We start from the raw sequence: 25,406 nt of genomic DNA, 5'->3' as shown, positions 1-25,406 counted from the left end.
GCTGAGGATCATTTTGGACAGCTTGGACTGGCACAGAGGAGGGTCCTTAGAAGGTGTTGCAGTTCCAGACATGGGAGTCTCCCATTTTCAGAATAAGGAATTTTTAATCTTCCAGGTGTGATATGCTTGGAGATTTTCCAATAATTTTTTTTCCTTTTTCAGTTAAGCACAGAATGGCAGATACACTTTTAGAGCCTGGTCTGAAGCCTGGAAAATGCACACTCTGTTTAGATACTGCCCTGCCTCTTTACTGTTTTTTTGTCTTCTTTTCTAACAGATACTATATAAACCCAGAAGATGTATTTTAAGAGCTGCAGAAAAACCTGCTTTTTTCTTCTCTGGCAGAAGTCATAATCCTCTCTGTGACATCATAATGGTCTGCAATCACCACTGTGATGCCTCAAACAAAGGATCAGCTTCAAGAGGAAGGAAGGGGAAATAAACAGCTGGAATAGATAAACTCTCTAAGAACACACATCCTATTTTGAAATGGTTAATATTACAGCATGGTGTGAGAAGAGAAAAAGCAGTACAAGGCATATTGAAAAAATGGGCGTTAGAAGAAATGTTTCGAGTAAGGATGCATGTCCCTGCTAAATCTGTTCTGGCGTGCAGAACTGACTTAAAAGCCCATGTCAGTATCCCTCGTGTATAGAGATTTCAAAACAGGATAGAGCTAGCACCGCCCGGAGAAAGCTCGGAGTAAAGAGAGACACGTGGCTAAATCTCCTATCACTCTGCAGTCCCAGTTAGCATAACAGCTATTGTCAACCACAGAAACGTCCATCCTCCCTTACAGACTCCCACAACTCCTAAGAGTTTTAATGAAGCACATGAGGATCTTTAAGGTTTCCTGGAAATGAAAACAGTGATGTCATATCCTCTGAACAAACCTGAGGCAAACTGACATAAAAGACTGGATAAATACACCCAAGAACTTATTTAACAATATTCTACAAATACAGATGAATTAATAATTAGAGCTAGTGTTTTACAGATTTCGCAATGAAGATCTTTTGATGAGTTTTCCTCTACTCCTTCAAAAGATGGAGGGAGTATCTTTGGAGTAGATTCATATCTACTGCATGCAACGAAACTAGGTATTCCAGTCTTGATTTGCCAGGTTTAATTTCTGAATGTCATTTAAACATCCTTTTATTTCCAGAAATCTTTGTAACAACATTCCTAGGTATATGATTTATGCTATTAGACTCCTATAGTTACACAAAGCAAATGCTATGCAAAGCCATAGAGTTCAAGTTTCAAAATCATTTGTGCTGCTTAGAAGCTCAATTGTTAAAAGTATAAAAACCACAGAAAATAACTGTGTTCTTTCTTTCATGTTATATATGTGAAATTCAGGTCAGATACTTTCTAAAATGATGATTACAATAAAAAAAAAGCCAACTGTTTCTGGTGTGCATTACTTTAAGGCAAACAAATCTATAGCAGGCAGTCCTACCTTTGCCCTCCACATCAGCCATAGCTTGAAGACATCCACATGCCGTCCACATTGCAAAGCTTTGTCTCCTGTGTCGTAAGACAGGTCGTAGTGCTTGTCTTGTTGAAAGAGGTAGGAAGCATGCATTTGATTGCAACTCTGCATCAATCCCTTACAGAAATAAAGACACAAACAAAGTGATGTCAGCACAGATATGACTATTGCTTTGAGGGTTGCTTCGGGTGAGAAATTACAAACACCCAAATTCAGTGGAATGTGTGTCCAAGCGCAAAAGGAAGATCAAAAAAAGGACAAAATTAGACTCAGTTCTCCATAGACTAAGTTTTTCACATCCCTTTCAGTGCCCAAGCCACCTTGGTACCTGACACAGCAATGTGTAATATACTCCTAGATCTAAGGCATTTTTTAAAAAAAGCTGGACATTGTGTTTCTTAGCATCATTATGCTTAAGTTCATTTTTGGATCTTGCTTTCTATTCTTTGTTCTGGTTCCTTTTCCTCCTTTCCTTGGAAGGCATCTTTTCTAGTCGAGTCAGACTGAGATAATTTGGTGACTAATCTAAATAATATCACAGAACTTTTCAATTGTTTCGTCTCTAAAATTCTGATTTTTAATGTTTTTTTTTTCTTTGTAGGAACAGTTCTTTTCTGCAAAGTCCTCAGCTGCAGATTGGATGCTTAAGTGGTATAGAAAGCTTTGAACAGACAGAAGAGCATATGGCCTTTAAAAAGTCAGCTAGAGCTATTTCTGGGTTGCAACATCCCATTCTGAGAGGCAGCTTTGTGGGAGGGACAGAAGCCAACAAGGTGAGGAAACCTGGCTCATGAAGGCATGAGGTTTCCTTTTTAGCTTTTAAAGTAAAATGCAGAGAGCCATATTCTGGCTCCAGTTTAGACCTCAACCAAGTTTATGGTATACCTTAGGGCTGTTGCCTAAAACAGCAATTTCCAGTCCAAGAAGAATAAAAACTTGGCTGTTTATCATCAAGTCTAATCTTTATGTGTAACTCAAAACTGAGATAGCAAAATGAGAGGGGGAAAAACCCCTGCCTTTCTCCTAATCTGAGCCATCTGTTCTCACTAGAGGTCAAGGATGGCACTGACTTCAGCCAGGTAGGATTTGTCTCAGAGAACTGACCCAGAGGGCAAATAAAAGCCAGTTTCTCTCTTCCTAAGTGCAATCACTTTGTATTACAATCTGTTGTACAGCTGCTAGCAAAACAGCAACCAGCTTTTTGATAGCTGGTCTATTAAGTGGTGGTTGTATAGCAGCTGTCCCAGTAACTGATGGTTATATGAAAATTACAGGTTTGAAGGGTAATTCTAATTCTACTGCTAAATGAAATGTCTACTGTTTAATACAAGTGAACTTAGTGCACCATTTTTACTTCCAGGTGCCCCAAAGTGGATATACAGATCAGAGCTGGGTAGGAATATCACCATGCCTCAATTCTGGACCAAATGTTGTACTGCATGTATACCATGTCATTCATCCCAAGAGAATGAGAGTTTGCCTAGAGTTACATCTTATGCTACACAGCAATTTATGGGGTTACACAGCTATGCACCCACAACTTAACTATGGACATTTTAAATGGAAAGTCAAAAAACTCTGTGAAGATATTGCCATTGACAGGCTCTATCATTTCTTCTAGACAGCTGCTTTAATTCTTTTCACAGTCACAGCCTGAGCATGTAACTAGAGGTCTATTTCTCAGCTTTTTTTTATAATCCTCATCACATTAGCAAATATTAGCTATGACGCATTTATGAAGACAGTATCCAGGATTTTCAGAAGCAAAACGCCAGAAAGTTGCAGAGAAGCACATATACTGTGACATACCTCTTCTCTTACTAGGAGGGCTGAACACTGCAGCGGGACGCCCATCATCTTGTGAGGGTTCCAGGTCACTGAATTAGCCCTAGGACAGCAAACCACATGAAACTCAAGACATTGTACTATGTGATGAAACCACAGAAGCATTTAGAAATAATTAGAATAATAATGAACATGTAGCAATGTGTACCTTTTTCTGTTTCTGAGCAAGCAAAGCTGAAAGAAATCAGGGTTGATATGAGGAAAACAATGCCTTCACAGGGGACTAATCTATGCTAGTTGGTTTTTGGATGACAATCCTGGCAACATATCACAGGATAATTGCTCTATCCACTAAACTTAATCAGTATTATACTTTCTGGGGAGTCATCTATACTTTATAAACATAGGGAAAACTTTCTAAAAACACCCACTTGACTGATGAACTTTCTAAAATTGCACAGCTGATTAAAGATGCAGATAGAAGCTGGCAAACTAGCAGATTCCCTCCCTCTGACTCCAGTTTCAGCAAGATTTTAGTAAGGAGCTGACAAAGGCATTTTTTTAAAATTCCTTTAAATGCTTCTGGGTATCACTAAGTAACTCTGAGTAACTTGGAAAACCTGGCTCAAAGTAATTTTTCCTGTTGCTGCAATGATGGCAAATTTTCATAGCTCCTCAATTTTAGCTTGGCTATGGCAATTCACATGACCACAGTAATAAGCACAGGATTGATCCATCTTGCCACAGAAGAGTCTGATCCCATCTCCCTTCAGGACACATTAACTGGAAAAATTACTGTCAGTCTAAACTTTGTGAATAAACAGGGTGCTGATACAATACAGCCTAGAGAAGAGGCATTTGGGACTGTGTTGAGGGCTGAATGGAAGATTGTCCAATTGTTTATTACTTTATTTTGTGTTATGCTTGACTGGTTATTTTTTTGATTACTATTATTACATATTATGATTAGCTGATAAATGTATATATTTGCATCCTATTTGGCAGGCTATCAATGATACACAGTATTTCACCTAGTACACTGATTTGCATTTTCATGGTATACATTGACATAAATCAGTCAACTGAGGCATGTGAAAACTTAAAGGACACAGACACATTTGCAGGTAACATTAACATGAACAGAGGCGAGTATGTTAGAATCTGGCAGTGTTCTCCTTTGTAGGACCTGGAGACAGGTTTATGCATGTCCTGCCAAATTGCTTCCACTCCTTCAAAGCAAGCAACTTCAAAATTCACATGGACATCAGGCAGTAGTTCTGTGCTTTCTTCTTTGCAATTTAAATGGAACTGTGCAAGTGCCTGATGCAAAATCTGTAGGGAACAGTCTTCCACAGGCAACATCTGGCCACTTGGCTTGGCTTTTTGAGTATTTGGCAGCTTTTAATCAGCTCAGTCAGTCATCTGATTACAACATCAAAGCTAATGATTCTGAACATGCATTCAGGTCTATGAATTTCCTTTGATATGATACTTTTTAATTTTTATTTGTGCCTATGCAAAATCAAGCAGAAATTCTTTAAGAGATCTCTAGGTAATAATGGTGGTATGGGTTTTCTCAAGGAAAAGGATTATTCACTGACAATAGCCAGATGTAAATTATCTGTCTAAAACATTTAATTTACCCTAAGGTCATTTATTTACTCAATGACATACCAATTGCATACAGAAAAAAATTAATTATGTGAAGTAAATCCACCATTTTTCATTTGTTATCAGTTATTTTGGGCTTTGGTCATCAGCATGTGCTTGTAGAAATTGCTGGCTGAGACAAACAGTGAAGTAAAAAAAGCTACATGAATCTGCAGATATTTTCTAAAAGCATCTCATGTTTGCCCAAATAACCGAGCACCAAGTATCTGTGGGGTTTTTTTGCTGTGGGTCAAAGATACAAAAAAAAAATTTCCTTTGGAGATTTTGAATTGATGACAGGAGAGATTCACAACTGTCAGAACTTGGTCCTCAGCCATCATTAAATAAAGACTGAGGTGCATTCACTGACCAGCCACAGCCCTGGAAAGGATGTCCAGACCCTGTATGGGAGCACTCATTCACTGCAAACATGTTTTTCTTATGTAGCTGTCACTTCCTGAGACTTTGGAGAAGGGAAACCAGGCTGAAACTCCTGATGGTGGCCAGACCTGTCTGCTCCAGACCTATCTGCTCCAGAGGGGCACATGCTTCCTCCAGGGTGCCTTCAAGCAGCTTGAAATCTGCCCTGTGGGGACTGGAGGGTACAGTAAGGATAGTCCTACAACTCCTGCTGTCTGTGATGGATATTTCTGCTGGACTGCCTGTTACCAGAAGGATGTGAATACTCAGAGCACAGTGTGCTCCAGTTAATGCTCCTTCCTTGTACCTTTCTTCCCTATCAAACATGAGTACAAGCTTTAGTTCTCTTCTATCCAGACCTGTAACAACTAAATTATCTACCATGAAACAGGAGTGTCCATAAAAGTTCAGTCTGCTCAAAATGTTCCCACATCTGAGATCTGAACAAACTGAAATGAGCTGCTGTGTCCATCAAGCAGAGGAACAGCACTGGAAAAAACAAGCTTCCTTAATTTACTGCCAAACATATGGAGATGGTGCTTATTAAAGAACTAAATAAAATCCAGTGGAGTTCTGGATCTAAAGCGTATTGTTTGGAAAATTCTCCAAAATAGATTTAACCTCAACTTTTCATTCCAGCATAATTTGGACAGCAATTTGGGAGGCAAATCCTTTGTTTCATACTCTGCCTTCATAGGCAACTAGGTGGATTTTTCTAACTTGCTGGATATTTGGATATATGTCCTTTTAATGCATGATATGTAATTTTGGAGTGCTGCAGGTAGTCTTAACTAAATCAAATTCATAGAATCATTGGCCAGTTTCCAAATTTTGCATGTGAGATGTATGAGAAAGGAACTGAATCATCAAGGTATCCTCCTAATCTCCAGGAACAGGATGAGAAAGTTGTTTGTAATTTTAATTGACAAGGAACAGCAATGTGATTTATCAACACAGAAGGCAGAAGGGAGTAACAATTTGCTCTCAAATACCATAAGCTTCAGGAAATATACTAATGTAAGAGTGACTCCATCTAGCCCAGTATACTGTCTCTAGAAAGTGGACTAAATAGGTGACTGGGAAGAATTCAAAATGGGGCAAACATATATGAACTTTCTCTAAATACCCTCTGAGCTCCCATTCAGTTGTGGCTCATGGAAATTCCAAATGCTTTTTATTTTTCTTTCCTTGAATGCAGGTAAATCTTAACATCCTAGGGAAAGGATTTCCACAGTTTAACTAAAAGGTTCTGAGTAAGCAGTTGTTTTTAAGCTCAGTCTTTTCAGGCTGGACTAGCATCACTTATGTTCATCTGTATGCATCTGCAATGTTCATGAACTCATGACTACGACTATGTGTATATATCCAGGCTCAGATATACTGAGAAGACATCACTAACACAGCCTTGGAGAGGGCTATTCTCTCCAGAAGTGACAGAGAAGGACATCTGCCCAAACTGCAGGTGCATCCACCTTTTATACTTAAGATTTCTGTACACAAGACCTCCAAGATTAATTTCTTAGAAAAATACAATGGTTAAATCCTGCTGGACACTGAATGCTGCAGAAACAACTCTGGACCTGAGAATGCATGGTGGAAGAACAAAAAAACAAATATAAAATGTCTGCTGGATGTAGTACAAAACAACATGCCACGTCACTGTAGCACTGAACAAAGGAAAGACAATTAGCAATGCTACTTCAACTGGAAGGACAGTTTGCATGATTTCTTCCTACTGTATCTTGGAGATAACATGGATCTTTAATTTCATTTATAGGCATTGCTATGGTAATCACAAGTGTGTTAAAATGCATTTAATAAATGACTTTTATTAATACTAATAAATCATACCTTTCAATGCCGTTTAACTTCCATTTGTGTTTTCTTGACATCAGGAGCCCACCACCCCATGCTCCCTGGAAGGCAAGAGACACATTATCTTAATGAGAACTCTGCTTTTCTCCATGATGACATCTATGTGTTCACATCTGTGTTTGGGACCCTTTCTTTTTTCTTGCTGATGTGGCACATTCCAAAATGACCAGGCAGATGGGGCCTGAGGCATTAGCTGAGCTAACAATTTTCTTCCAGTAGCTTGGAAGCAGCAGTTAATAGACCATAAACCAGGCATCCACTCTTATCATCTGCTAACCCCTCACTCGCCCCTCCTCTGACCTCCTCTGACAGGGCACATCGAGTTGCCCCATGCTATAATTAACGACTTGCAGAGCTGCTCCTGGGTAAGCTGCATTTTCTCTTGGTGCTAACAAACCAGGCTGAGATCTCAGCTGCTCTGGGGAGTTTTCATCATATTTTGGACCCACTATTGCTTGCCCTATACTCATTTGCTTTCTTCATGGAAATTTGGGACAAGCAGGCGTTTCATGCAACTGAGAAGTATTTAAGGTAAATACAAATTCTTCCTTTGAATTGGACTGATTTTGGCTGACACAGTAATCCAAAAGCAAGATATTCAGCCCTATGCAAAGTCAATTACCAAGCCTCTTTGGAGAAAAGATTTGCAAAAATGACACAGAAGTCATTCTAGGGCTGAAAGATGATCCTTCAGAAAGATTTCTTGGCAAGAGCCCAGATAAAGCTAAGTAGCCAATCTGATAAAATTCCCTAGCATTTGCATTAACCTGATCAGCAATTTGCAGTACTTTATTCCAGACAAACGTAGACTTTTCCTTATGTATTTATTTTGCAGCTGCTGCAGAAGCTGAGCCAGTGCTCAGTATGGTTCTTATGTATTTCTTTACTAATGGCATTTAGAGATAAAGCTGAAAGCCAAAAGCACTCAAACTAGGTCATCTTTAAATGTCCCAGTTGCTAGAAGTACAACTACAGTCACAGCTCCTAGAACATCCCTCTGACCTGAGTCTTTCAGAAGAGTGGAAAGTCAGTGTTTGGATGTTAGACTTAATTACAGAACCCAAACACAATGGATTTTGTACAAGATGACACTGTTCAAAATTAATGCTAATACACCGTGTAATCCAGCCCTCTATGAAAGATGGTACTTACATCCACATGCATCCAAATTTTGTATTTCTTGCAGATGTCTGCAATAGCTATGAGAGGATCGAATGCCCCGTACACTGTTGTCCCAGCTGTTGCACTCACCAGAAAAGGAACAAATCCCTGCAAGAAAGCAGAGAGGTTTGCATGGTCAGAGTGCTGCAGCCCCCTCAGCCTGCAGCAGCCCCAGCTCCCCTTGTGCTGCCCTCACAGTGAGCCCACAAGAGTCTCCCGGAGGGCATCCCTGCTATGTTAGGACTGGTTTTCTCCAAGTTCAGATGTCAGCGATATTTTAGTTTCTACCTTAAGGTGGCAGCAAACTTCCAAACCAGCATCCTCCATTTAGTAGGATGCATGAGACAGGTAAGGGCTCAACAGAACAATTCTGCTCTACGCCACCTGCCTGAAACAAAAAAGTCTGTGCTGCAGGGCACAGACAAACCTCACCCAGGCACCACAGTGAGAGAAACATTTTTAGTGGACTGTGCCCTGGGCTGCACTGGAATTATCCCAGCAAGTGCCTGGACATATGGTGTCCCAGTTTTGTCAGTGGGAACACTGTGCATGTGGGTGTCTCCTGGGGCAGTGGACAGGGGAGTTGTGGGGCTCACTTCCAGCCCCATCCCTCCTGCAGAGCAGGGAGACAGTATGAGGAAGGCAAAGACAGCAGCCTCCACAGAGGCCAGGGACCATCTCTTGGATTCCCTCTGCTACACGCTGTGCCTCACAGCAGAGCACTCACTGTCCATCACTTTTGCACTATGAGGTCTGGGGTCTGCCAAAATTTATACCAGTGTTTCATTTTAATTTCATCTGTAGTTGTGTTGATTTCATATGGAGTACTCGGAGGTCAAGAGTGGTTACCTTTTTTTTTTTGCATAACTGGAGCTTAAACCATCCAAAAGGTCTAACCTTCCTTCTACAATAGTCCATGGGTTTGGCTGGACATCTATTGTCATTTTTCCTTATTTTTTAATCTACTGTATTGCCTTTCTTGGAAAAAGTGAGCTTTTAATGAAGACCTGTGTTATTGATGAGCTTTGACTGCTGTGTGCCTAATGAGTATTTACATAAATGCTGAAAGCATAGGGCTGAGTTCATTGCATACTTTAATTTGATGTTTTAATTCTAGCTTCTGTTAACAAACACATACAAAAGTAGTGCATATTTAGAGATGTGTGGATTTTAATTTATTTTCAATTCATTTGGTGAGTCCATGAGGAGTATTTTCAATGCATTACAATATAACAAATTCCCCGAAATGATTACTCTGTTTTTGACAATATTCAGCTGAGAAACTACATCATAGGCTGATAATATAAAAAAAGGAGGATGTTAAGTAGAATGACATATAAAAAGAAAGCCAAATGGACATTATGATGTAGCTCTAAACCTATTTTCTCAGCAACTCTTGCCTCATTAATTGGCAGGCTACATTTCTGAGAAATAAATAAAAACTTAGTGGGCAAGCCTGTGTTGTTTTATAAAGGAAAGCAAAGCAACTAGCTGTACCATTCTTGGCTTTTTTTCTTCTTTGGAAGAAGAAAAGCAGGTAAACTTACTTTTTGTTTGGCTTCAACAATTCTTCTTTCAAGGTCTGATGGGATCATTTTCCCTCTGGAGCAAGAGAGAGTTGTATCAGTAATTCGATCTTGAAATCAGCTTCTGCTGTTACTTCTTCACTTAACAGGAAACCCAAAGAAGGAGCAAAGTGACTTTTTTGCCCAAGGGTTATGTAGCAATGAAGAGCACAGAAAGGCTCTGTCCACTAGTCTTAGTTTTTATCCTAATTATTTAGTCAATATATTTGCATAAATATGGTGATGGTAACTGAGAGAAGTTATCTCATGGCCACTGCCATTAAAGACTGATGCTGCTCCATGGAGCCTTCTGTTCCTGTCTGATGTTACAGTCCTGGGAATAAGCTCCAGGCTCCCAGGGACAGGTTCAGCCCAGCATCCCAAGAAGTCTGCCGGGTGCCAAATCCCACAGTCCCCTCTCAGCAGGCACAGAAAACGCCAGCTGAGCTGCATGGCCACGAGCAGTACAACTCAGCTGTGCTGTAAACAGTTGTCTCTGTGTTTCCATCCCAGGGGTGAACTTGTTTCAGGGTGATTATACTATGGTTTAGTGCATCACATGTTTGCATTTGCCTGAAGCAGGGTGTGAGAGAAGCTACCAGCCTAGACTCATTAAATGCACTGTCAGGCTCTTTGCATTGTCTGTATTTGTAACACCTCTAGTATGATCCATCTACCTCAAATTCAGACTCAGTGGTATAAGGCTTGAAGGCTAATTTAGGAAATCCTTCAAATGAATTAGGTATAATAAGACAAAAACAGTGTTGATACTGATATTGAGGTTAAAGTTTTCTTTGCTTTAGACACAAGAAAGACTATCAAAGAAGAGACAGTATGAATAACAGCAATACAAACACAATAGCTTTCCACAGTACAGAAATAGTCTTCACTGGCTTTGAGTGTCATACATTTAGATTAATATCAATTTTTAAAGACTTCTTCAGATTTTTTCTTTCATTAAGCCCTGATTTCCTTTTGCTATAAAAAAGGAACAACCTTTACTAAAGCTCAAAACAGTAGTTACAAGGAAACTAATGAAACCATTACTTTTAGTTTGATTTTGCACAAAAACCCTGAACTGTTTTCATTATATTTGGATGCATGTAAATTTTTTTTAATTATTAATTTATTATGATAAGATGCTGTTGGTTTTCTAAGTTTTCAGCCTTACACAGCCTACAATAAGATGATATTTAAGTAGAAATAGGTTTGTACTGCCGAGTTTTTTGCAAAATCTCTCCTGCTTATTCAAAGCACTAAAACATCGAAAGAATAACTGAAAATAAAAAGCTCTACAAACCTAAAAATTAGCCCTGATTTTTCTTGCAGAAATTCAAAGAAAGGTCTAAAGAGTACTCAACTCACTGTGAGTTCCCCCCAGACATGTGTACATGTTCAGAGAAAAGCAGTAGTTGCCTGGTGCTCAAAAACTGTTTTTGGGATCGTTAGTGGAATAAAGAAAATAAAACTATGCCAAAGGAAGGCAATGAGTTCCTCCTCAAAATATAATTCAGATGTTGTTGGTCTTTAATAGTTTCTAATTTAGTTAGCTTGTGCATAGAAACACACACAGAACTTGGCAGTTGCTTTCGTTACCCAAAATTTTTTTACCAAGACAAGTGATTATCCAGCCCCTGGTCTCACTGAGTACATGCAGGAATTCATAGACAAGACAGTGCAATGCTCAAGTAATGTCAGGCTTTACCAGTAAATCAGGCAAACTTGGCAGGTGTGGGTCGGGATGGGAAAGAGCCACCAGGAAGTATGTTTGTTCATGCTGGAAACATCAAAAAGATCTCATGCTGCTCCTTTGCCTGTCCACAGGTACACATCTTCACAGAGGGTCATCTCAACCACACCAGCCCACATCCTGTGCAAACAATCTGCTCTGTCCCTGTGGTATCTGCTGGGATTTGGTGACACATGCAATAATCCTGCTGTTTACTTCAGTGTGGGCAGGGTAAGTATTGTGGTTTTCACAGAAAACCTTCATGCTGAATTTGCACAAGAAGAAAAGGAAGACACGACTTCATTGATCCACGTTTGTCTTTAGTGAATAGAAATAACTGGAGGTTTATTTTGATGTGTGTTGGTTGTTTTGACGTTGTTATTAAATCCTCTTCAAGGTGTGCTCAGTCTTTTGTTAACAGAGATAACAAGTCCACAAGTCAATATGCAGGCACTGCGATTAGCATTATGAATTGCTTAGTTGGTGCTTTTTTTAATGTGGGAGCAGAGAATTTTGATAGCAGCAAAACCTTATGCTAGAGACATAAGCAATTCAGTACCTTATAACAATGATGGACTCAAATAGCATTTTCTATTGAAAAGACTCTCAGTAGAATCAATATGGATTGTTCTATTAATTTTTGTCCCATAGAAAATTTTTTCCTTAAAACTGAAAATCATCATCAGAAGATGCTGATTTTGTAAAGTGGATTTTCATAGAGAATTGAAACATTTTATTTGGGTGTGTTAAGAATGAAGTTATCTACCCCTGGTTTTTGGGAGCCTATGTGACACCTGTAGATTAGTTTCCTGCTCTGCTACTCCTTTCCAGGGTCCATCATCCTCCTTGGCTTATGCTGCCCACAATGCTCCCAAGACCCTTCTCTTCACATCTCATTGCAAGTGTGTCCCCATCAAGGGCACTGAGGGAAATGCAGTCCAGCTGTGAAAAATGGAGGGGGCATGAAGCAATAGAAATGAAGCATTGGCAAATCCTCCTAAATAATATACTCATAAAAAAGGCCCACTTCTCCTCATTTTAATGGATCAAAATGTGAGAGTCTCTAAATGCCCTGTTTTGACCAAAAAAAAGATTCCTCCTGGTATCTTAGCACAACATGTAAAGAAGGATGTTAGCTTGATATTGTTTCACCTCAGGATGAAATAAAAAGGAGTATCAGAGAGCCCTGAGGAAGGAACTTGTAACATTTTTGATGAACTCCAAAAACTAATTCATGAAGAAGCTACTGACAGAGTCAGTTCCTCCAACGGGAGAAATTAGTGTGAGGTTGCTGAAGATGACAAAGTTATAAAAAATTATACCAACTGCTGAGCACATCCTATATGCTCTCTGAGCTGAGCACCTGACGATCTTCTTCTATGTACTGACAAGAAGTACATAGTACTGACTGTATTTGACATCTTCACTTACCTTTCATCACATCTAATCAAAATCACACTATCTGTACCAATACCCAAGGCTGCAGCTCCTTTCTTCACAGAGAAGTGGCTCTGAAAAATACATTTATTATTTATTAATTTGATTATTATTTATCTAATTTAATATAAACCATGATCCTCTTGCAAGCCCTTCAGCAAGAAGTCCCACACAGGCAATAATTCCATTCATAGCCTTTTTGGAAACTGATCACTTTAATCTGAGGTTTTGTGTCAGCTCACTACTGTCAACTGAGAAACAGCAATCACTCTAATCTGAATTTACTCCTGGAACATTAAATACACAGTTGTGGCCAATGATGGACTCAAATTCTGTCCTTGACGCATAACTGCAGCTTCTACTGCTTGTATGGATTCAGCTGTGATTTTGATTTACTGATACAAAATATTCGTCCCCAGGGAACCCAGTTTGTGATGTCCAGAGTGATGTGTTATTATGTAACTTTATGCCAAACAATATACTGAGAGAAATTAAGATGGTAAGCCTAATTGTGATCTCATGCCAGCGAAAGCTAGTAATAACTCCTACTAATAAACACAGCTTTAAACTTCAGTTTAAAATCAGAACAGGTCTATTAATAAGACTATTAGTTAATCTGTATGTACAGAATACAACGTGGAAGTTACATACCAGAGTGCAAGTTAACCTAATTTTCTCTCACTCACAGGACTTAACTCCTGAGCCAATGTTGGTTTATAATTCTAATTTAAATGATAATGAAATAGTTTTACATCAAATTATACTCCCAAGAATCTGATTTTGTATTAACTCCAACCCAGCTGTTAACGATACTGTCCAAAGTAATTTTAACTACAGATTATTAAACTTTAAAAAATGGAAATTCTTCATGTACACTGCAGTACCATTAGCTTAGGACGTAACACTATAAAAAAGATCAAGAACATAAAAACCTAACAAGGTTTTTTAAGTGTCCACAATGTTAAAGAAGAAAGGAAGACCTAGTTTGTAGAAGACTACAAAGCAGAGAAGTAATCACTAATGCTTTGTCAAGGGAGTATTTGGCTTCAACAGTAATGCAAGTGGCAGAGCTGAAGGGAAAGAGATTAATACAATGGTTACATATGTGTGTTCCACTTAAAGGTCTTGAAGTCAGAGGGATTTCACTGCATACTAAAGGGCTCCATACATAATGAACACTTTGAGAATGAAAATAAATTCTAAGCCAACTTAATGAAAGAAGAAGAAGAGTAGAACCGCAACATGCACATTCAACTTAATAAGGAAAAACCTCTGTGTTTAAAAAATTGCTCAAGGAGCAATTTTGATTGAGTCTTGACTGCTATGGTTAAGGTTGCATAAGAGTTTCCACTCCAAATTCCTTTTTTCAGATTTCTCTTGAGCCAAGATTCACTGATGATGCATGGACAATTTGAAAATACTTTCTCAGGTAAATATTTTTCACACTACATTCATTTTTTAAATGCAGTGTGTTGGTACATGGGACATGGCTGCAGTTTAACCAACAATGTGTACTGAGCAGCCATTGAACGCGTTGCCTAGATGTAAAATCAGCTTTAAGGCCCTAGTACAGCAAACCACCCCAGTCCCTGAACTAAGCACATTCTGAAATGTAACATCCGCAGTTTGGACTGACTTCTGCCTAAATGATGACCGAGTGAAACGCATACTCATCACTCAGATGAGCTACAGGGGATTTAGGCTTGTGCTTAAGTGTTTTGCTGTATTCGACTGGGTTCATTGCAGCTAGCCTAACCAAGTTTACGTCATCAAGTAGGCTTCCTCTGCATTCTGGGGGAAAGAGGTACCTCCAGGTGAGGATTTATCCAGCATAAGGGTGGTTGGTTTCGAGTGGGTGCTGAATGACAACAGGTGAAGAGGTTTCTACCCTTTCTCTATGGACCAAGTCCTGTGCTGTCTGCTGTCTGTGAGAGTAAGAAGTGTACAGCATCTGCAGCCACCAGCACTCTCGACACTACACGTTTGATTTTAACACTATGGTATTGTCCAGCCTATTAAAACCACTGATCAGTGATATGTTCACATCAGAGAAGGAGTTTGCCCTGTTGTTTTTCTAGTTGTGAGTCACAAGATGCTAGGAAGTATTTATGCATTGAATATCACAGCTCAGCCATCACACTGGTATTTTTCATGGGACATTATTTATTTCATAAAATTGAATTTCTGGACAAACATATTTCCATGAGCTTCATCACCTTCACTAAATGCAGTGGACTTTTTCCCAGTACAAATGCACTGTAGACGAAGGCTTGGATTGTGATCAATTCACAAACCTCTAAATGTTGAAGGCTCTTCCCAGCCTTGGGAAGGCTCTTCCGAGCCCTATGGGGCAGCAGTGCAACTCTGTGAGAGCAGGGAGGAGGAGAGGCCATGAGAAGGCTACTGGCAGGAGAAGGCTCATGAAAAATTCCCAATTTTAGGAAGGTATCTTTGAACTTTGCAGAAACAGAAACAGAGCTAGAATATCACCAGTATAATGACAGTTCATAGATGTGCTATATGAAGTGAGAATTGAATTTATACACTTAAAAAAATTTAATCTGTTTTTAATTTATGTATTACACAAACTGATGTGCACATACTGGTTAGTGTAATACAAAAATGCAGGCACAGATTTAGGAGTGAAGAGTCACAGATATATTTCACTGGGTTTTGAGTCAATGACATTACATTAATTAATTTTGCTCCTTATTCCACACTAGTTAAAAAAGATTTACTATTGCAATTTTTTTTCTATTAGAAAACAGAACTATTCAAAGTGCCTTAAAAAGAAAATACAGATTTGAATGGTTTACTATGAGGAAGAAAATTAAGCCCATGCGCTCAAAGGCATCCACTGGAATATGGCCAAGCTCAGCTGCCGCTCTGAGAAGTCTCATGGCACTGCTAAAACAGCACAAGGGACAAAAAAAAAGAATGTAGTGTTGATAGCTCAGTTGCCTGAAGGCTTTTTACAGACTAAAGGGAATTCAGTGGTCAGGAACCAAATTGGTTTAGGGATAAATTGGGAAGAAATACAGAAGTCTGTGCACAGAAGGGCAAATGCAATTACAATTTCTAGACAAATTCTGAATACGAAATTACTTTATCTGTGTATACAGTCAAAGATATATGACTGCTGTTATGTTTTCATGTCTTAGAATAACACCAGAGGAATTACTCCAATTGCTTTAAAAGCTCTGAAAGAGCCAGGATGAAAGTAAAATAGAAAAAATATAGTTGTAAGAGCAAAGAAAACTTTCCTAACCATAGACATTAAACTTTGGTTTAATATTCCTATGATGATGCTGAAAATTTCGTTGCCTGTGTAATTATAATGGTAAACATAGAAAAAGATAAAGGTCAAAGAGAAGAAAAGGTTTGCCAAAATAAACCTGATTAGGCAGAACTACTGAGAGATGATTCAACTGGGCTAACAAGGAAGGACATTAAATGTGACCCCCTTTGAGGATACAGGGACTTCAGACTTTCCAGCCGTGCAAAGAAGTGAGCTTGAACACTATCTTTCACAACAGAGCCGTGTGAGAGTTACACAGGTATGAAGTCTTACAGTGGGAGAACCAGGGTAACAAAGGGCAGACAGGGGCATATGGCCTGACACCAGTCTTGAAGGAAAAATCAGGCTTGGAGAAGCTGGCAGGTCCAGAGTTTCAGCACTGTCCTGTGCCTACCAGAGAGAGGAGGACATGCAGGTGGAAACACGCTGTCACTTTGGTTTCCTGGCTTACTCCCTCCCTCCCCTCATGCACTGCAAAAGGGTGCATGGAAGACTACAAATATGTCCCCCATAGAGAGGAGCTTAACTTCTTTCTGAAAAGAAATGTGGCTGAAATTCAGCAGTGAAGGAGAAGATATAGAATATTAGCCAATATTAGTGACAAAAGCATATTATTCAACAGAAAAAAAAAATTGGTGATTCTCAGCCAGGGTAATTTTCCTTTTTTCTAAAATTTCAAATACTCTTAGGTATAGCCTTGTTTGCCTGATAGCCATTTTTTCATAGTTAGCTGTGAAGGGTAAAAATAGAGTGTAAATGTATTACAGGTGCAAGAATGAATAGACCTTTTGGAAAAAGGAGGAATTAGAATAATTAAAAATATTATGATACTGAAAAGTATGGCACTGTTATCTTAAATGAACAGTGCTTCAATATACAGATGCTTCTGTTTTTATACCTTGCAAAATTACCTTCTCATCATCTGGCATGGTTAAAGCTGTCAGGAAGAACCATCCTAATGCCATGAGCCCCAAAGGGCACAGCTGGTTTTTCAGACTGCTGTTACTCCTTGTTTATACAAATCCAGAGTGGTATGAGCTTTGTGGAGGTATCTTATCAGTTCCCAAATGCTGAGCAAGATGAGCCATCCCGCAGCTGAATCCCCTCCAAAGTCTGCAGGCTTGATTGCTGGCAGGCTGGTGCCCAGAAGACCTGGACCCCCAGCCTCATCCCATCATCTATTCACCAGCAAAGGAGGTGAACACACTTTCCTCTTCACATCTCCTCGGCTTTCAACAACGTGGAATTCCTGGATGTGCAGGCTGGGATACTTCTCTCTTAACTTTAATAATCTAAAAATGTGTGGCTGGTCCAAGCTCCCTCAAGAGTGGGGAAGAAAATGTCCCTCCAGAAGGCATTGCACTTTGGAGGCTTTAGCACCCATTTTAGACTTAGATGAGTTGTCTTCTGCAGATCTTGCTCTTTTTTTATTGGCTATTAAAAGTGTATAGACTAACTCAGATTAAATGTTTACACTTTGGGTGATTAACATTAAGTGACATGAATTCTATCTTTATTATCTAATTTTAAGCTACAGCTTCTCCTTCCATTACCTACAAAAAGGGTATACTGTGTCTTATCCCAATTGTAAACACACTCTAGTGAGACATATATTTGCTATTGTTTCCTTTAGCTACTGCTATTCACTTTTTAAAGTTATTTGTTAATATCAGGAGAGAAATTAGGATAATAATGCTTTTGAACATACTAGTATTTACATCTTTGGCATTTTTGAAATATATAACTTCAAACTGCTTTTCTAATCCAGGAAGACTCACTTGGTTTTTTTCCAGTGTGGACAGTTTTGCAGCATTATGTGTGGTAAGAAACGTTGCACTGAGTTCAGGATGATCCTGTGGCAGTGTAAAAGCCACGAGATGTTGAGCAGATGAAGGATTAGACCCAAATGACAAATTTCCCCTTTGGGATAGACTGCCCTAGAACACTACTTTTCTGGAAAATGGTTTACTTTTATTTGAATGGCGCTACTTGAATTAAGCTGTTCCTCAAATAAGAACAAATTTTCACTGTTTACCCCGGCTTCAAATACCATCAAAAATACTTTTCTAGTTATTATGCAATATGTAATGCAAAGAAAAAATGTGTGGATCTTTCAGTTTGATTTTTAGTTTCCTTAGGTGGAAACAAAACTAATTCCTGTTTACTCTGTATATTCATAAGTATAACTTACAGCTTCATAATCCATCTGCCAAATAGAAAACACGATCTCTAGGCTGCTCAGATCTTTCTCTGGAAGCCACACCACACGCAACACCCCCTGGACTGCTTCTGGCAGGTGGCAGTTCCGCAAACTGTCTCCTAAGTTGTCTGGCCAGAGGGTAACACTACGCACCATGGAAGTGGTAGGATTAGAGATCAAATTTTTGTTCCTTCTACAGAGAAACCAAATCAAAATCTTCCATAGCCTGTGTAAAATGGAGGTCTTCTAAGCTGTATCTTTAGGGACAGAAGTAATTTTTTAATTTCCTTCTGCATCAGCACAAAGAAGCTCCATAATAGTTTTCAGAAAACTGTTAAGGTAAAACCTTTGCCAAAGCCACTCTTCTCCCACAGATGGTGGTGTAGTTTGATGCATTCCCTGCAACTAACAGGGCTTATCCACAAGGGGAAATCAGCACGCAAGAAGCTGAAGAGGTTATTTATTGCGAACTGCCTCCTGTGATCTAGTTGCTGTGCGGATACTCAGTGCACTATTCCCAGGAGGGTGCTCCCCTACCTCCACAGACAAGTCACTTCTCCCAGAGGATGAGGTCCCTCCGAGTGTGTCCAGCTCTCTATGACACTGATACCTGAACAGCCAACAGACCCTCCCTTCAGTTGGTAGATGCCAGAGCTGCACTCCTAGCGAAGCCTCCAGCAGTAGCTAGATGACAAGAGCAATGCAGACGGGGAAATGCCAGAGGCAAGGAGAGCCTCTTCTGTATCCTCTTGGGTCTCTAACTCAGTGAAGAGACTCCTTATTGTCAGATGAGACTCAATTACCTGCCAGTTCTTACTCTGCATTTTCTTTTCCAAACCTATGATAGGAATTATGTTACTATTTCCCGAGCACCTGACAAGATGTTCCTACTTATGGGATTCCTAGAGGAGTGGGAAAGGAAGAAAGCTGATGTGAACTACATGGACATGGTCTTGCTGGGTTGGAGAACAGAGGAGACAAAAAAATTTCCATGTCTTTCCAATTATGCCCAGCCTTTTTTTCATTCTCTGAACTGTGGATTGAGCCCATACAGCCCCTAATTAATCATCAAGTTCACAGAAATGCTATAAGTCTCTTTAAGCTATTTTCCTCCTATCAATTAAAAAGGTCAAAGGCTGTTTTGTAACCTGAACCCACTTAGTTCTCTACAGCTAAACTTTCCCCCTCTGCACCCTTTTCCTCCTCAGGGTAGGGTGATTCTGTCCTTTTGCCCATTAGGTGTAATCCCTGCTCCATGCTGTTCCCAGCTACTGTTGGATACTGTGTAAGACAGTGCTAGTTGGACAGATCAAAATCACAACAGGTAATGGGCTAAAATTCAACAGGCCTTGCCTTTTAGACAAGGTGTCTGCTCCTCTGAACAATTAGAGTAGCCTAGAGCTGATATGCTGGGACACAGGAGGACACTTTCATTTTAGATTTTTCATCGTGTTTGAAATGATGGACTGAAATAGGTTTTTACAACTGGTATCCATCACTTTTTCCCCTCTGAGTCAAGGTCTCTTGTGTCATGTGCAGTCCAGAGCAGCTGCCCTGAAGGACATCACTGCTCCTGCCCCAGTGCAGATGAAAGAAGACTGATGATGCCCTAATGAATGTAGAGGACTGAATTAAATCCTGAGCGCAAGTGCATCTCAGTGAAATTAAACTTGTGCAAGACCGACCCAAGTAGCTGCAGTGTACTTCACCATCACTGGTGAAACAGAAACAAACAGAACTGGAGTGAGAGGCAAGTCACAGCTTGGGGAAGATCTGTTTACTGGGAACAAGCACAGTTGGAATAGTCACGTAACCTATTCTAGGCCTCGAATGTAGGCTGTGTATGTCAGGAGGTTCTTTATGGTCAGTGCATAGAAGTAGGTGAATCCCTCCCAAATGTAATTTAGAACATCTAAATTAAGGAATATTTAGGTTCCTAATTTGGATGCTCTGAGTTTCTCTCCAGAGGTGCTTCTCTTCACTGGTTGTGCAGAGCGTGAGGCTCCTAATTTAGGAACATGATGCACTCTTAAATTAGCAAGGCAATTACTTAAGAACTGCAAATTACTCCTCCCTTCCCTTTTCCCCCACTGGCAGCCGAACATACCATGGTATCAGATCGAGGCCAGATTCTGATTACAGTAGTATTGGTGGCAAATGTGACACAGCTTCATTCATTTATAGTTGTGGAAGCTCTAGACTGGTAGTAATGAAAATAGAGTCCTGTCTGGGATGCTGGAATTCCCGGCTGAAAATTTCTGATATTGAAACCTTTGGCCCTGACTGAAGAATTCAAGATGAAAATTCCCAAGTTTCTAAACATATACAGCACCTTTAAGCCGTGTTTACTATCATGTCACACTTGCAGAGCATGGGGAAACTATGGATCAGTATGGATCTGCTGCTCCAGCTGGATACCTACAAATCTGTGGGCCCTGATGAGATTAATCTGAAAATCCTCAAAGAGCTAGCTGATATCATTGCAAAGCCTCCCTTGATGATTTTTGAGCGGTCTTGGGAGTCCAGAGAGGTCCCAGCTCACTGGAAGCTGGCAAATGTTGTCCCAATTTTCAAGAAGGGCAATAAGGAGGACACTGGAAACTACAGGCCTGTCAGTCTCACTTCAGTGCCCATTAAAATCATGGAAAAGATTATTCTGGAAGTACAGAAAAACGCTTGGAGGAGAACACAGTCATTGGTCACAGCCAACACAGCTTCATGAGGGGAAAGTCATGCTTATCAAACCCACCTAGCTGATCAAGGGGAGCCAGAAGATACAATGTTTTTGGACTGCAGCAAAGCTTATGATACTGTCTCTCACAGGATTCTTCTGGACGAAATGTCCAGCACACAGCTGGATAACTGTGTTATGTGATGAGTGAGCAACTGGCTCACAGGTTGGACGCAAAGAGTTATAGCGAATGGGATAACATCAGGATGGTGTCCAGTCTCTAGTGGGGTTCTGCAGCACTCCACCCTCAGCCTAGTTCTCTTCAATGTCTTCATTAACACCTTGGATACAGAACTCGAAGGAATACTAAGTAAGTTTGTTGATGACACTAAATTGGGAGAGCTGTTGACTCCCTTGAGGGCAGAGAGGCCCTTCAGAGACACCTTGACAAATGAGAGAGGTGGACAAACACCAACCATATGAAGTTTAACGAGGACAATTCTCACAACTCTACATGTGAGGCAGGGCAATCCTGGTTATGTAAACAGACTGGAGAAAGAGAGGCTGGAAAGCAGTGCCACAGAAAGGGACCTGGGGGTCCTGGTTGATGGCAAATTGAATATGAGTCAGCAGTGCCCTGGTAGCCAGAAGGGCCAACCATGTCCTGGGGGGCATCAGGCAAAGCATCACCAGCCAGGCGAGGGAGGGGATTGTCCCGCTCTGCTCTGCACTGGTGCAGCCTCACCTTGAATATTGTGTGTAGTTTTGGGCACCACAATATCAAAAAGACATTAGGCTACCAGAGACTATCCAAAGGAAGGTAATAAAGATGGTAAAGGACCTTGACAGGAAGCTGTACGAGATGCGGCTGAGGTCACTCAGTCTGTTCAGCCCGGAGAAGAGGAGACTGAGGGGAGACCTCATTGCAGTCTACATGAGGGACAGAAGTCCTCTACATGACCTCATTCCCTCATGAGGGGAAGAGGAGGAGCAGGCACTGATCTCTGTGGTGACCAGTGACAGGATTTGAGGAAATGGCCTGAAGCTGAGTCAGGGGAGGTTTAGGTTGGATATTAGGAAAAGGTTTTTCACCCAGAGAGTGGTTGGCCACTGGCACAAGCTCCCCAGGGAAGTGGTCACAGCACCAGGCCTGTCTGAGTTCAAGAAGGGTTTGGACAAGGCTCTCAATCATCTGATGTGATTCTTGGGGTGTCCTGTGCAGGGCCAGGAGTTGGACTTGATGATCCTGATGGGTCCCTTCTAACTCAGCATATTCCATGATTCTTTAATTCTATAGTCTGCTTGTTCCATGGCCATTTTCTTACAAGAGCACCCAACTGTGGCAGAGAGAAACCACAAATAGGCCGAGGAGTCTAAAAGTGAGTAGATGGTCAACATGATGTGATAAATGACAGATGACATCTGCATATCTTAGTATCTGTTCAGGTCCTTCCTATCTTAAAAAGGATTATACTTCCAGGCCTCTGGAATTCCTGTAACAGCTTTGGCTGTTGTGAGGGTTAAACCATGATCCCATATCCTCTGGGAAATTAAGTGTTAAAGGCTCCTGTGTTCACACAGTATGGTTTCTTCACTTCTCTAGAAGATGTGCCATTACATACTTCATAAAAAACTTGACAAACCCTGAAATTTCAAGATACTTCTAAAATGTAATGGATTTCAGATGCTGTCCTATGAATCCTCTAGTATATTTGATTTTTAAATGTTTAATTTGCTAAGGGAACTGCTTCTTCCCTGGCATGAAAACACAATTATTAAAACGCACTTCATTATTTTGAGACTGATATCACACTTTGGGTCATTGTTTAACATTCCATCGCTATGAATACAATGAAATTCTCTAATGATTAATAGGATTTGTTACTTTAAATAATCATGCTGAACCTTATTTGCAAGACTTATTAGGCTTGTAACTTCCACATGAATAATGTATCTCTAGTGGGACAGCCAGCTTTGGAAAGTTGCTACTCATTTGTTGACTACCCTTCTCTTTAACTGCTATGGGGACAATTATTCTGCAATGCGGAGACCACAGTTGTGTATCACATTTCATCCCATCCTATTGCTGAACTTTTCTGATCAATTTTTAGGATATCTTGCTCTTCACACTTGCATAGAATGGAACACTTTCTATGGTAAGTCAAAAAACCTGCTGAGCCTCAGCCACGAATGAGTTCTGGATGAGCCAACACAGCTGGAGAGAAATTTAGAAGGGGACCATGAAGTTTGAAAACAGCTTATAGTCCCTCTAGGGGATAACCTTTCCTCTTCCCCTTCCTCCTGCATCTGTGTTCTCCACTTTAAGCTGCAAGGAGTTTTACATGGTCACAGAGCCAAATTATTCACCCCCACCCCAAAAGAGTCTTTTGTACGGTTGTTCAAACAGCAAAGAACTCTGTGTTTCTCCCACTAGGACCACTCTGGTTTCTCGTGTGCCCACCTCCCCTCATCTCTGGCACTGCCAGATTGTGGTGATGCCTGTGAATGAACTCACGTGTGCTGAAGTGTTTGCCCACAGGCAGAAACCTGCAGCAAAGCCCAACTGCCCACCAAATACCGCAGCTGCTCTGCTGCACACACACAGCATTACCATAGTAATGTCTTCATGTATGTTATCACCCTCCCATTAAATACCAGCAGGAGTGGTTTCAGCTGGAAACATTTTGACTCAAAGGGACTTTCAGTTGCCCCAGAGTGACCTAATAATATGTATTCATGGCAGAAAGTGCTGAAGCCCGATAATGAGTTCTCATCATTTGATGCGGTTCTTGCCACTCTCATCAACATTTATATGGACACAAGTGAGAGCAAAAAATTGGCAGTGGCTTGTAGAGCCTGCTCTCTCTGGATTTCAGCCACAGATAAGTGCCCAGATCATCCCTCTACATATCAAAAAGCTGTCCCCTTCCCACTGTTTTAATCCCAGTGAAAGAATAACAGAAATGAAGACAGTTGGCTACAAATTCCTGTTCATCTATTTTCTTCATCATAAATTCATACAAGCATATGTAACAGACAGGAAAAAACAGAAACACATACATGTTCTGATGTGAAGGCAACCAGTCTGGGAATAGCTGCCATTCCTTTTTCTTTAACTTCTGGAAACATCTTGAAACGTGCAATCAACATAGCATACATGTTAGATATGGCACCACCTGGAGTCCACAGTAATATACTGTTACTTTTTCTATGCATTGTAATACCATTTCAGAAAAAATGACAAGTCTTGCTACAGTTTATCTAACTCTAATGCTAATGTTTCTGCCTCATGGCAGAACCATGGATTCTTATTCCTGATGCTCCTCATAGCTGGGCTGTGTAATAATAGGATCTACTACACCCAAATAACAAATTATACAAAAAGTACTATGGCAAAAAATGACTGAGGCTTCCATTCGACCTCATTCTTGCTACCATCTCTCCTTTAGTTCCCAGTTTTAGCTTTCCATACCCCATCAACACATAACCCCACTCTATTCCACCTCCCACGCAGATGCCCCACAAGGCAACTTGCCCCAACAAGTGCAACCTAATCTGTGCTCTCCCCTCCCAAATCAGGGTGGTGTTTAATGCCCCAGCTTTGAATAAACCCACCCAGTGAGTCCCAACAGACACCATCTGCAGGATAACAGGAGTTGGGGGAAGGAAGAGAAAGGAAAAAGGGTCATTCTAACACTTATTTTTTCATTTTATATGTCCTCAGATAGGAGCAAGGGGAAAAGGTCACATGTCCCTAACACTTGCCTTAAAATCACTGGCATACACTGACTTAAAAACACCCATTTTGAGATGGATATTTTACCCACTTCAAAATGGTATTCTGCAGTGGTCTGTTCCCATATTTCAATTGTCAATGCATAAATTAAAACCAAGCACTTAATTTTTCCTTTTTTGAGATTTTTACTAACTGACTTTCTGTGTCTACAGTGGAACAATGTTTGGTTTTACATTAATGCTGCATGAGCACTATGGGAATATAATGCAGTACCTGAGGCAGAGGCTGAGTAGTTTTACGTATGTATGTACACAAGCACACACACACACAGACGTATGCATGAAATCCATCAGGTTTATCCTGTATATATATGTATATACAGAG

General features: G+C 40.3%; 1 protein-coding gene across 2 annotated transcripts in view; it reads right to left on the bottom strand.

The window, feature by feature from the left end:
- GAD2 (glutamate decarboxylase 2) overlaps positions 1 to 25,406 on the bottom strand; it is a 41,681-nt gene that overhangs the window by 5,453 nt on the left and 10,822 nt on the right. For both annotated transcript variants that reach the window (XM_032691593.1, XM_032691584.1), the window contains 7 exons: positions 24,347 to 24,462; positions 13,112 to 13,191; positions 9,934 to 9,988; positions 8,378 to 8,494; positions 7,202 to 7,266; positions 3,305 to 3,383; positions 1,463 to 1,612 (listed from right to left, as the gene is read on the bottom strand). In XM_032691593.1, the coding sequence (XP_032547484.1) occupies positions 1,463 to 1,612; positions 3,305 to 3,383; positions 7,202 to 7,266; positions 8,378 to 8,494; positions 9,934 to 9,988; positions 13,112 to 13,191; positions 24,347 to 24,462 (662 nt within the window). The remainder of the gene's footprint in view (positions 1 to 1,462; positions 1,613 to 3,304; positions 3,384 to 7,201; positions 7,267 to 8,377; positions 8,495 to 9,933; positions 9,989 to 13,111; positions 13,192 to 24,346; positions 24,463 to 25,406) is intronic.

This window comes from Chiroxiphia lanceolata, chromosome 1, assembly GCF_009829145.1.
Source record: "Chiroxiphia lanceolata isolate bChiLan1 chromosome 1, bChiLan1.pri, whole genome shotgun sequence".
NCBI classification, from domain to species: Eukaryota; Metazoa; Chordata; class Aves; order Passeriformes; family Pipridae; genus Chiroxiphia; species Chiroxiphia lanceolata.
Note: the sequence above shows the minus strand (reverse complement) of the source record. Positions and strands in the feature narration are given on the sequence as shown.